This window comes from Mobula hypostoma, chromosome 30 (assembly GCF_963921235.1).
Source record: "Mobula hypostoma chromosome 30, sMobHyp1.1, whole genome shotgun sequence".
Taxonomy (NCBI): Eukaryota; Metazoa; Chordata; class Chondrichthyes; order Myliobatiformes; family Myliobatidae; genus Mobula; species Mobula hypostoma.
In genome coordinates, this window is record NC_086126.1 from 11,295,335 (window position 1) to 11,308,783 (window position 13,449).

Below are 13,449 nucleotides of genomic sequence, written 5' to 3' on the forward strand. Positions count from 1 at the left end.
CATGACTGGTAAAACCACCCCCCCCTCCCCTGCAACCCCCTCCCACCCCCCCCCACCCTCAACTCACAAAACAAGGAAGTTTGGCGAGCGATTGGCTTCTCCGTTCCCACCCGCTGTAAGAAGTCTCGAGACCCCCCCCACCCCCTGCACCCACTGAACTCCAGCGATACATCACCGACCCCCACCCCACAAGTGCGCGGGGGAGAAATGGACTTTGTCGGCGACCCAGTGGTCGCTGGGGATATCAATGGAATTTTTTTTTTATAATTATTAAACACAATGTCAGTTAATTAAAGGCTATAGCTGCCGCGGAAGTTGTTCCTTAAAATGCCTACAAAGTAGAGGTTGCGTCACTCATGAATTGAGCAGGGAATTCAGACTTCCCTGACGGGCAGCAGATATCTTCTCTATGCACACGAGGTAGACAGGTTTATGAAGGAGAGGGCAGGAGGTGCCAATTCATAGCTTGGCACGGTTAGAAGATCTTGCTTCCTGAATACTTTTTGGGCGCACCTTGTGGATTTTGGGCTGCCGATCGTGAAAATCGGCGTGAAATTCCCCCACCACCCACCACTTTAATGGAATCGCCGGTATTTTGTTACTTCAATTCAGAATAACTGATGCCAAGATTAAGGAAGCCACTTTTTGTCGGTCCGCAAATCAGCCAGGCAATTCGAAGACCTTCTAGCGGGACCAGAGAAAATCACATGGAATGCATTCAAGGATGTTGTTGAAAGTTTTCTTGGCAACTACAGAGCACCAAACTACGTGCAGCTGGTTGACAACATGCTTCAAGCACACAGAACCGTGAAGTGCAGAATGTCACTAAAGATTTATTTTCTGCCTTCCCATCTAGACTTCTTCCCTGCCAATCTTGGCGCTGTCAGTGACCAGCACCGTGAAAAGTTTCGCCGGGACATTGCGGTCATGGAGAAACGGTATCAGGGCAACTGGAAATCCATCAGTGCTGGCTGACTATTGTTGGACACTAAAGCGAGAAGCCCCGGACACTGAGTACAACCGAAAATTGTCAACTAAACATTTTTAGCTCGGTTGGACTATTGGCGGCTGTATTTCATTAGGAGTTTGAACGTTGGTTTGTAACTCAAAGCGCCCTGAAACTTCTACAGATGTACCGTGGAGGGCATTCTGACTGGCCGCATCACCGTCTGGTATGGGGGTGGGGGGAAGTGGGGGCTACTGCACAGGATCAAAAGAAGCTACAGAAAGTTGTAAAATTCGTCAGCTCCATCTTCAGTTCCAGCCTCCTCCAGGAATCTTAAAAGGAGCGGTGGCTTGGAAAGGGGGCATCCATCATTAAGGACCCCCACCACCCAGGACATGCCCTCTTCTCATTGCTACCATCAGGAAGGAGATACAGGAGCCTGAAGGCACACACTCAGTGATTCAGGAACAGTTTCTTCCCCTCTGCAACCCGATTTCTGAATGGATATTGAACCCATGAACACTACCTCACTTTTTTTTTGTTTTTATATTATTTCTGTTTTTGCACTATTTTTAATTTAACTATTTAATAGAGAGATATATATATATACTTACTATAATGATTTCCTTATTTATTTTCCCTCTCTCTATAATCATGTATTGCATTGTATTGCTGATGCTAAATTAAAAACAAATTTTCACGACATATGCCTGGTTCTGAAAATCCGTGCGATTAAACCCATTACGCTCAATAAGAGTTAACCTCTTGTTTCTCCAAATTCCTAGTAGTCTGATATTATATTTGTGCTCAGCTTCAAGCGGTCCGTCACAAACAAAACAAAAAAAGCACACAGAAATCCTGAAGAGGCGACACCCCTGAAAATATTTCTGTTGCCCCGTGTTATTATAAAAGTAGCATCTGTGCAAGTGGGACGGTTCCGAAATTGGCGGAAAGCAGCAAGTAAAATCCTCGAAACACGCGAGGTGGGGGCGACGTCGCCGGGCGCGTTTCCTCTGCCGTCGGTAGGGAATAGTGACAGGGGACAAAAAAGGAGAAATGATTTCCGACACGGGCCGGGTTTATCCCAAAAGGGAGCGAAATCGCGCCAGTTCTATTTGCCGACTTTTTAACGCCACCGAGACGGGGGGGGGGTCTCGTTCTGGGAGGGAGCTACCCTTCCCCCACCCTCCCCCTAATTATGCACGTTGGGAGGCTTTTGGTGGGCGTTATGCATCAGTAGTTCGGTTACTCGTAAGAGGTGGCACACCGTGGTCTGGGACTCCTGGTGCAGGCGTTGGTTTGTCTGCCTCAGCTGCTCTACCTCGCTCGCCAGCAGAGCCTTGTCTTCCTTCTCCTGTCCCGGGGTGTTCAGAAACAAAAAGAGACAGCGGTTAGCGTCAGAGACCCAGGGGCCGAGGCCATTCAGCCCGTCTAGTCTGCTCCCCCATTCTCCTGCCTTCACACCCGAACCAGGGAAGAACCCTGGCAACCTCCCCTTATAATTTCCAGTTGGCTGCCTCCCTCGTCCGCATTGATGATCCTTTGACTCTAGCCCCCTCCCTCGGCCTCCCCCGCTCCCCCAGCAACCCCACAACCCAAAAAAGCTGTCCCAGGCCGGGATGAGGAGGCCTGACTCATGGCTTCTCACCTTCCTCAGCTTGTCGTGCAGCTGCTTGACGATGGCTTCTAAGTGAAACACCTTCTCGTTGAGGACTGTCGGAGAGGTGCTGGGTGGGGGAGAGGGGAAAAAAATTTAGACGCGCAGCCCCGTCAATCAATCTACAGCGATAGAACCAGGCCTTTCGGCCCATCTGGTCCCATCGTGCTCCATACCCCTCCCATCCCTGAACTCCTCCATCCTGGTCAAAAAGGTGCAACAGCGCCTTTATTTCCTGCAGCGCATCAAGAGAGCTCACCTCTGTCCCAGGATACTGACGGGCTTTTACCACTGTACCATTGAGAGCATACTCACCAACTGCATCTTAGTGCGCCCGTATCGGACCGCAAAGCACTCCAGCGTGCGGTGAAAACTGCCCAGCGGGTTATCGGCACCCAATTGCCCACCATTGAGAACATCTACCATAAACGCTGCCTGGGCAGGGTGATAAGCAACACTCACAACGCGCTGGAGGAACTCGGCAGGTCGGGCAGCATCCGTGGAAACGATCAGTCAACGTTTCGGGCCGGAACCCTTCGTCAGGACTGTAGGAGGAAGGGGCAGAGGCCCTATAAAGCAGGTGGGGGGGACGGTGGGAAGGAGAAGGCTGGTAGGTTCCAGGTGAAAAACCAGTAAGGGGAAAGATAAAGGGGTCGGGGAGGTGATAGGCAGGAAAGGTGAAGAAGGAATAGGGGAAAACACAATGGGTAGTAGAAGGAGGCGGAACCATGAGGGAGGTGATAGGCAGCTGGGGGAGGGGGTAGAGTGAAATAGGGATAGGGGAAGGGAGGGGGAGGGAATTACCGGAAGTTGGAGAATTCTATGTTCATACCAAGGGGCTGGAGACTACCTAGACGGTATATGAGGTGTTGCTCCTCCAACCTGAGTTTAGCCTCATCATGGCAGTAGAGGAGGCCGTGTATGGACATATCTGAATGGGAGTGGGAAGCAGAGTTGAAGTGGGTGGCTACTGGGAGATCCTGTCTGTTGTGGCGGACGCAGCGGAGGTGCTCGACGGAGTGGTCCCCCAATCTGCGTTGGGTCTCACCGATGTAGAGGAGGCCGCACCGGGAGCACCGGATGCAATAGATGACCCCAACAGACTCACAAGTGAAGTGTTGCCTCACCTGGAAGGACTGTTTGGAGCCCTGAATGGTGGCAAGAGAGGAGGTGTAGGGACAGGTGTAGCACTTGCGCTTACAGGAGTAAGTGTCAGGTGGGAGATCCGTGGGGATGGACATGTGGACCAGGGAGTCGCAGAGGGACCGATCCCTGCGGAAAGCGGAGAGGGGTGGAGAGGGAAGGATGTGCTTAGTGGTGGGGTCCTGTTGAAGGTGGCGGAAGTTGCGGAGGATAATGTGCTGGATCCGGAGGCTGGTGGGGTGGTAGGTGAGGACAAGGGGAACTCTGTCTCTGTTGTGGTGGCGGGAGGATGGGGTAAGGGCTGAAGTGTGGGAAATGGAGGAGATGCGGGTGAGGGCATCATTGATGATGGCAGAAGGGAAACCACGATCCTTAGAGGCATTATAAGGGATGCATCTCACCCTAACCATGGACGTTTTACTCTCCTCCCATCCGGTAGGCGCTACAGGAGCCTCCGCTCCTGCACCAGCAGGCACAGGAAGAGCTTCTTCCCTGAGGCTGTGACCCTGCTGAACCTCACATCACAGCGCTAAGCATTGCACCCATATTGTACTGTCTCAGTACTTTTATATTTGTGTGCTGTAGCACTTTATTTATTCACAGTTATTTTGTAAATAACACTATTCTTTGCATTTCTGGCCAGATGCTAAATGCATTTCATTGGCTTTGTATCTGTACTCGGCATAATGACAATAAAGTTGAATCTAATCTAATCCACGTACCTATCCAAACTTCACTCAAACATTGAAATCGAGCTCGCGTGCGCCACTTGCGCTAGCAGCTCGTTCCACACCCTCTGAGTGAAGGAGTTTCCCCTCATGTTCCCCTTACAACTTTTCACCTTTCACCCTTAACCCATGACCTCTGGTTGTATCCTACCCAACCTCAGTGGGGGAAAAAAAGAAGTCTGTTTGCAGTTCCCCTATCTATAGCGCTCATAAATACCTCTATCAAATCTCCTGTCCCACGTTCCAAAGAATAAATCCCTAATCTATTCAATCTTTCCTTATAACTCAGGTCCTCCGATCCCGGCAAAACGTCCTTGTAAATTTTCTCTGCGCTCTTTCACCCTTATTTACGTCCTTCCTGTCGGGTAGGTGACCAAAACTGCACACAAGACTCCACATTCAATTGCAGCGAAGTGTTTTCGATTCCTCTTCGCCGGTGCAGAGACCCGACTGCAAAATGGCCCACGCACGCCACAAACTTCCCTCACTCTCTCCTTCCCCTTTCTCCGACGAGCACTCTGAAAAGCAGCTGACACACGGCACCGGCCCGACTGAGCCGTTCCCCACAACCGGCAACCCCCACCCCTCCACGCGCGTCCGTGGCGTTCGGGGTGGTCATTATTTCCACAGGCAAAAAAAACCCCGACGTTTCGGCCGGTTGTGCCCTCAGCTATTGCCTTAAGGCTGATCTATACTTGTGCGTACTAGCTTAAGTATTGAGTATTAACCTAACTTGGCGACGGGACCCCAAGCCTCACCTGGGGGGGGGGGAAAAAGTGATTTCTTCCCTCTTCAGCTAAGTCACTTTCTCTCTCAGCTCAACTTCTTGACAGTAACTCACACTGCCCGTGGTTACTGTAGTCAGACTGACTTAGGAAGCGCGCGTCGAAACGCACCATGTGAGACGTGTGTCGTTTGCGCTGACAGCCCACGCAGCCGAGGGATGTGCCGGGGGGCCGCCCGCGAGTGTGGCCACACATCCCAGCACCCCGAGCCTCCCTCCACCAGAACACAGGACTGTTAACCCCCCTCCCCCACCTCGCCAGAGGCGCTGAGTTCCTCCAGAACGTGGTGCGCGTTGCCCAATTGTCCCCAGAATCCCTCGTGTTATCAATGCCCCCAGCGCTGATGGAGATCACAAGCGACTCACCTCGATTGGCTCTCGTCCTTTGGCTCAAGGGCACCGTCAGCCCAGGCTTCCTCCGAGGTCATCTCTTCTGGAGGCAGGAGAACAAAGACTGATTGACACTCAATATTCGGCCTCTTGACCCCGCGGACTGGGCGCCTGCTGGGGGAGGGGGGGGCCAGGAACTGGTACGGGGGTTGCCGGCCTGTCTATGCCTGGGGACATGGCAAGTGCTACGAACCGATCAGACAAGATTGCTGCAGAAATTGAAACACGTGGGTTTGCGCTTATTTGGCCGGTGGGAACCCGGGGGTCAATAACCTTGGGTAGCAGAGCAGAGATCAGTGACACGGAGCTCCAGTGGGAGAGCCGCGTGGGTCAGGGCCACGGGGTAGGCGGCAAGGTCAGTGACCTCGAGACAGGGGCTCCACGGCCACGCACGCTGACCTCTTCTTTATTTATGGGATGAGGGCGCCGTTGGGGTTTGGTGCACCTTTGCGTGTCCCTCTGGTGAAGACTGTTCCAATGACCTGTCTCAACGACCTGGAGAGGTCGGGGGCCTTGTGCTTTGGCTCTTGGTAGGGTCACCCGTGCCAAACAGGTCAAAGGGTAGAGGTCAGACTAAGAGTGGTCCATCGGTCCTCCAGGTTCAGGGCTAACAACCCTGATTGGTCAGACAAAACTGTTACAGAAACAGCAATGAAGAATCCTTCTACGTCTGAGTGTGACCGTATTCCTGAGTCTCCACCCAGGACTTGCATGACTGACAATAAGGAATACCGAGAGGAAGCTACTGACATGATGAAGGAAGCCCTCAGATGGAGGGCCTTCATTGCTGCCCGAAACGCCAGCGTGTAATGGGTAGTAAGTATATTATTACTGTACATATTAATATATGTAGGCATCCGTTAGACTCGTGAGACCATGGGTTTGCTCCTTGGAAGGTTTCCAGGGCATAGGCCTGGGCAAGGTTGTATGGAAGACCGGCAGTTGCCCATGCTGCAAGTCTCCCCTCTCCACGACACCAATGTTGTCCAAGGGAAGGGCACTAGGACCCATACAGCTTGGCACCGGTGTCGTCGCAGAGCAATGTGTGATTAAGTGCCTTGCTCAAGGACACAACACGCTGCCTCAGCCCAGGCTCGAACTAGCGACCTTCAGGTCACTAGACCGATGCCTTAACCACTTGGCCACGCGCCAACATATTAATATATAGTATATGTTATATATGCAATATTCTATGTCTCATTGCAATTTGTAGTATATTTTATGTACTGCACTGTATCACTGCCACAAAACTACAACTTTGATGATCTATATCAGTGATAACAAACTGATTCTGTTCCGGACCCGTTGGGCCTCTGCCTTTCACCTCGAGGGGTTAAGGTGCCCGTCGACAGACCCTCGCCCGATTCTGCCACCTGGCGCTCGTCACCCTCCCGGGACTCACCCCCTGGCCACCGGGGGGGGGTGGGGGGGGGGGTCCTGCTGCGAGCAGTTACTCACCGTCCAAGGAGAGAGACTGCACAAGCTTTTCACAGTATGACGCAATGTCTGCCAGTGACTGCCACTGGAAGTTGGAAGTATCGGATGTATCTGAAAGAGACCAGGAGACGGAATGACCACGATCCATTGTGGGGGGGAGAGGGGGAAAGGCACAAACTTTATTGGAAAAATTCTTTCCTCTTCATGCCCCTCCTCTTTACCCTCGAGTGGTCCTACTCTCTCCCTAGTTACCCTCTTGCTCCTGATGCCTTGGGGTTCACCTTAATCCTCCTTGCCAAGGACGTTTCGTGCCACCCCCGTTTCCTAATTCCCTTTTTAGTTATTTCCTGGCATCTTTATAATTCTCGGGTTCAATCCCAATTTCGTTACATACTTTTTCTCCCTGACTAAATTCATCGCCTCCAATCTCGCTGCCCTTGCCTCTCGAATGTTGAAAGGACTAGATAGGGTGGCCGTGAAGAGGATGTCTCCTATGGTGGTGGTGGGCGGGGGGGGGGGAGTTTGTCCAGAATTGGAGGGCACAGCCTCAAAGTTGAGGGCCTCAAAACAGAGGTAAATAGGATTTTTTTTCAAGCCAGAGAGCAACGTTCTGCCACAGACTGCGGTGGGGGCCAAGCCCATGGGTATATTTAAGGCGGAAGTTGATCGATTCCTGATCGGTCAGGGCATCAAAGGATGTGGCGAGAAGGCAGGTGTATGGGATTGAGCGGGATCCGGGATCAGCCACGATGGAACGGCGGAGCAGACTCGATGGGCTGAATGGCCTACTTCTGCTCCTGCATCTTACAGTCTTGTGCCTCCGGTCAGGGTCCCAAATAACGTCCGAGACACTGTCAGGCCTTTCAGCCGCGGGGAGGGACGAGATTGCACATTGCACTCAAGCTAACTGAGTAACCAGAAGATAAAACATTACAGGCCCTTCGGCCCATCACGCTGTGCTAACCCTTTAACCCACTCTAGGATCGATCTAACCCCTCCCTCCCACACGGCCCTCCATTTTTCCACCATCCATCTAGGAGTCCTCTTAAATCTCCCTTATGTACCTGTCTTCAGCAGCACCCCCGGCAGCACGTTCCACGCACCCACCACTCGCTATGTAAAAAAAAATCTTACCTCTGACATTCCCCCCCTCCCCATACTTTCCTCCCATTCCCCATCCTCTTTCCCCTCTCTCACTGTATCTCCTTGCCCGCCCATCGCCTCCCTCCAGTGCTCCTCCCCGCTTTTTTCCTTTCTTCCGTGGCCTTCTGTCTCTTTCACCAATCAACTTCCCAGCTTATAACTTCATCCCCACCCCCCCCAATCCAGGTTTCACCTATCACCTCGTGTTTTCCTCTCTCCCCTCCCCCTACCCTTTAAGTCCACTCCTCAGCTTTTTTTCCCCCCTCCAGTCCTGCTGAAGGGTCTCGGCCCAAAACGTCGACTCTTTTCTGAGAAGCTGCCCGACCTGTTGAGTTCCTCCAGATTTGTGTGTGTGTGTGTTGCTTAAGATCTCCGGCCACCCACCTGATCTCTGTCTCATATCAATAGACAATAGACAATAGGTGCAGGAGTAGGCCATTCGGCCCTTCGAGCCAGCGCCACCATTCACTGTGATCATGGCTGATCATCCACAATCAGTATCCATTTCCTGCCTTATCCCCAAAACCTTTGATTCCGCTATCTTTAAGAGCTCTATCCATCTCTTTTTTGAAAGCATCCAGAGACTTGGCCTCCACTGCCTTCTGGGGCAGAGCATTCCATATATCCACCACTCTCTGGGTGAAAAAGTTTTTCCTCAACTCCGTTCTAAATGGCCTATCCCTTATTCTTAAACTGTGGCCTCTGGTTCTGGACTCACCCATCAGCGGGAACATGCGTCCTGCCTTCAGCGTGTCCAACCCCTTAATAATCTTATATGTTTCAATAAGATCCCCTCTCAGCCTTCTAAATTCCAGTGTATACAAGCCCAGTCGCTCCAATCTTTCGACATATGACAGTCCCGCCATCCCGGGAATTAACCTTCTGAACCTACGCTGCGCTCCCTCAATAGCAAGAATGTCCTTCCTCAAATTTGGAGACCAAAACTGTACACAGTACTCCAGGTGTGGTCTCACCAGGGCCCTGTACAACTGCAGAAGGGTCTCTTTGCTCCTATACTCAACTCCCCTTGTTATGAAGGCCAGCATGCCATTAGTTTTCTTCACTGCCTGCTGTACCTGCATACTTGCTTTCAGTGACTGATGTACAAGAACATCTAGATCTCGTTGTGCTTCCCCTTTTCCTAACTTGACTCTGTTTAGATAATAATCTGCCTTCCTGTTCTTACCACCAAAGTGGATAACCTCACATTTATCCACATTAAACTGCATCTGCCCACTCACCCAGCCCGTCCAAGTCACCCTGCATTCTCATAACATCCTCCTCACATTTCACACTGCCACCCAGCTTTGTGTCATCGGCAAATTTGCTAATGTTACTTTTAATTCCCTCATCTAAATCATTAATATATATTGTAAACAGCTGCGGTCCCAGCACTGAACTCTGCGGAACCCCACTGGGTCACCGCCTGCCATTCCGAAAGGGACCCGTTAATCGCTACTCTTTGTTTTCTGTCAGCCAGCCAATTTTCAATCCATGTCAGTACTCTGCCCCCAATACCATGTGCCCTAATTTTGCCCATTAATCTCCTATGTGGGACTTTATCAGAGGTTTCCTGAAAGTCCAGGCACACGACATCCACTGGCTCTCCCTTGTCCATTTTCATAGTTACATTCTCAAAAAATTCCAGAAGATTAGTCAAGCACAATTTCCCCTTCGTAAATCCATGCTGACTCGGACCGATCCTGTTACTGCTATCCAGGTGTGTCGTAATTTCAATATCGTCTTGTACCTCTCATCCTCCTTCAAACCAAAGAGAAGACCCTTCCCTCGCTCAGCCTCTCCTCGTAAGACACGCTCTCTAATCCAGGCAGCATCCTGGTGAACCTCCTCTGCACCCTCTCTAAAGCGTCCACATCCTCCCGATAGGGCTGAGGCGGCCAGAACTGACCAGTGTGGTCTGTCCAGGGTTTTATAAGAACTGAAGCATTACCTTGAACTCAGTTTCATTGCATTGTCCGTTTTGCACACACGTCAAACATCCTTCCCATCACGCATATCCCCCCCCCACACCCCACACCCCCCAGTCAGCCGTTACCATGCATTTTGTCGCCGCCCGGCGGGTTTTGGCTCGGGCCAGCGAGCGAATAGATCACCGAGGCGTCACTCCGGGGAGCCTGCTGGGGGTCCACGAGCGCGGGGTCACAGGTGCCGGGATAACCGGGGCCAGTCTCCTCCAGAGCCGTCCCAGAGAGAGGGGACGGGAGAGCAGCAACCTAGATCAGGAATAGAAGCGTGCAGAGCCGTCAAAGATACAGCCCTCGGCGGCCTCCGGCACAGGGCGAGTCGTCTGGGCTACCTCAGCGAGCCGTCGGGCGTGTGACAACACCTTGGCAGTCGGAAGCACCCGTCGATTGAGGAGGGAATGACGGCCAAGAACACTACTCGCCTGCTTGGGATTTTTTTTTTAAATAACCATCCACCCGAGAGCAGAAGGGATTCCCGGCTCCACGTCTCCCACCTCCCCCCAGGAAGGCTGCACCTCTCCCGCAGCACGGTGTTCCAGTGTCAGGGATTATAGACCCTGCATTTCAAACCCCCACCGTCTCCTGGGCCGGACAGTCACACTGGGGAACGCGATGGAATCCGGGGTGAGGCTCTATACAGAAACCGGCACTCAGTAGTCAGGCATAATGTGGACAGTGCAAATGGCGGAGAGGATCAAAGTATACACAGACCAATATTCTAATGTGCTCAAAGCGATGTTTAGGATGAATAGACCATAGGCAAACTTTGAACAACATGTAGAAAGTTAAGTCTGTGTATAGAGACAGCGTTTATAGCACAGAATGGAGAAGTTATTCAGTCCAAAGGTCACAAACCGCTCACCCCGTCCTTTTTACCTCTCTTGTTCTTCCTCTCCCTCGTGAATTTTTCCGAGGTCCGTAACCATAATTCTGCTCATCGCTCGCTCTGTGGGCAAATTCCACATTCTCACCCCCACCCCACCCCTCTCTCTGGTCGAAGATGTTTCTTCTGAATTGTCTGCTGGACACCTTCTACTCCTCCCCCCCCCCACCACCCCCCAGTTCGGGTCTCCCCTACTCCCTCTCTCCTGTCAAACTTATCCGCCGCAACAAGCTAACCCGCGGCCCCGCGTTTCTCCACGCGTCCCCGCCGCACTTGCCCCCCACCCCGAGTCTCCGAAACCCCTCTGATGCCCGGGAGTCGGAGTCACGCTCCGTGACCCAGTTGCGTTTTCGCGCAGCGCGCCTGGATCACAGTGCGGCAGCAGACGGAGAGATGGGGTGGGGGGAGGGCCGTGCTCAGTTCCAGCAGAACACTGGAAGAACCCCCCCCCCAAAAAAAATTAGTAAAATGAGTCTTGCTAATTACTGGAAAACAACTAACGTCTGCCAGGACAACTGTGGCAGGTTTATGAAGAGTTGCGGATCCCGTGGGGGTCTCTGGATAGAGGGTAGCGCCTCATCCGTCTCCTAAACCGCTCACGTCTGCCTCCTAGCGGCACGCCCCGGTACAGCGCCTCGGCAGGCGGGCTAAACGACGGGAGGTGCGTGGGGGTGTTTGGAACTGAGCGGAGGACCTCGTCGACGAAGTCACCGGCCAGGGCGGGATGAACTACAGCGGCCACGAGTTCGAGACCGGTGGCCAGCCAACCGGAGGACATGAGCTGTGGGTCTGGCCCGGAGAGGGGCGTCACCAGCCCAATGACACTCACACTTATTAATAGTGAAGCCTCTCCCCACCCCCCCAAAAAATATCAAAACTATTGTCATCTCCCCTTCTGAAACACAACAGTAAATGTCACATTTAAGCAAAATAAAAATCTCTTTGAGGTAATTTGTTTTAAAGATTAAACCTTTATTTCTGACCTGCCTCCGAGGTACGCGAAATGCCGTCCCCTCCATTTTCTGTCGCTCGTTGTAGAAAATATGACAGAAATGATTATCGGACCGGGGGGGAGGGCTGTTGCAGCCACTTAGGACGTCTTCTACAATACATGGGTCCCACCTGAAAATCTGACTCCGTTTCAAATTTCAGTTATTGCAAATTTACACACCGTAAACCAGCCACGTCGCTTTCTTCTCGGCATCTACGGTCTGCCTGTAACGGAGGAAAATATCCCCAGAGTGCTTTACCGAGCACCGTCCCTAATAAAATCCGACCCGAGGAAGCGTTAGATCAGCTGATCAAAAAGGCTTGGTTAGCGAAGTGGGCTGAGAGAGAGAAAGACAAAAGGCGTGAGAGCAGCCAAGATAAACCGTTAGAGCTCACGGCCAGGGGGGCTAAAAGGCACGGCTAGCAGCGTTAAGAGCGGTGGAGATCAAGAGATGTGCAGGAGGGCGAAGCGATGGAGGGATTTGAAAACAAGGATGAGGTCTTTTTTTACAAAAAAAAATCAATGTGGTAATCGCTCGTTTGAAACATCCTCTGCAATTTCGATTTCTGGGTGAAACTGAGATTTTGGAAGAAGGTGATGCGAAAACTTTTTAAAACTCCAATCAGCTTCAAAAGCCCGGCCTATTTATCTGGGGGTTCTGTAAGCTGTCTGGTATTTAGGGGCGCTTAGTATTAATAAGGATCACCCCACCCCCAATCCATCCATCGGGCAGGAGACTCCGATGCCCAAAGACAAGAACGCTCAGGATGGGGAACGATGTCTTCCCTCAGGCCTTGAGGTTTCTGAACTCCCTGTCACATCGCATTGGAAATGTGACTGGTTAATCTGTTAGGTACCTGACAATATTTAACTTAAGCAACACACATCAAAGTTGCTGGTGAACGCAGCAGGCCAGGCAGCAACTTTGATGTGTGTTGCTTGAATTTCCAGCATCTGCAGAATTCCTGTTGTTTGAATATTTAACTTATGCACTTTAGTTTGTTAACTATGCGTGCTTTATCCGTAGATTTTATTTTTATTTTCATAAGTTATCGTGTGTTACCTGTGCTATCTGGTCCTCTCGTTTCTATATACATTATATTTTTTTAATGACAATAACTTGACTTGATTCTGTGACAGAGCAAGGATTTGATTTTATGGTTCACCATTTGAAATCTGTTAAATACAGTAACATGGGGGGCAGAGTACATTCAGCCTGGAATACGCTCTCGGTGGGTAACAAATACACATTTTCAAAAGGTGCTTACAAGAAATCGGCATGACTGTGGGGCAGAATGGGGCTTTTTTTTTAAATAACGGGTCACACACCGGCCGGGTGGTTTATGAGGGTCTGGTACAACT

At 51.4% G+C, this 13,449-nt stretch overlaps 1 protein-coding gene across 6 annotated transcripts in view; it reads right to left on the reverse strand.

Moving 5' to 3' along the window:
• sipa1 (signal-induced proliferation-associated 1) overlaps positions 1-13,449 on the reverse strand; it is a 145,583-nt gene that overhangs the window by 28,234 nt on the left and 103,900 nt on the right. For 4 of the 6 annotated variants that reach the window (XM_063036513.1, XM_063036514.1, XM_063036515.1 and 1 more), the window contains exons 12-16: positions 10,285-10,462; positions 7,107-7,196; positions 5,625-5,691; positions 2,595-2,673; positions 2,214-2,300 (exon numbers count right to left, since the gene is read on the reverse strand). In XM_063036513.1, the coding sequence (XP_062892583.1) occupies positions 2,214-2,300; positions 2,595-2,673; positions 5,625-5,691; positions 7,107-7,196; positions 10,285-10,462 (501 nt within the window). Of the gene's footprint in view, positions 1-176; positions 2,301-2,594; positions 2,674-5,624; positions 5,692-7,106; positions 7,197-10,284; positions 10,463-13,449 lie in introns of those variants that run through there. The other 2 variants (XM_063036516.1, XM_063036517.1) reach the window with 2 other exon arrangements.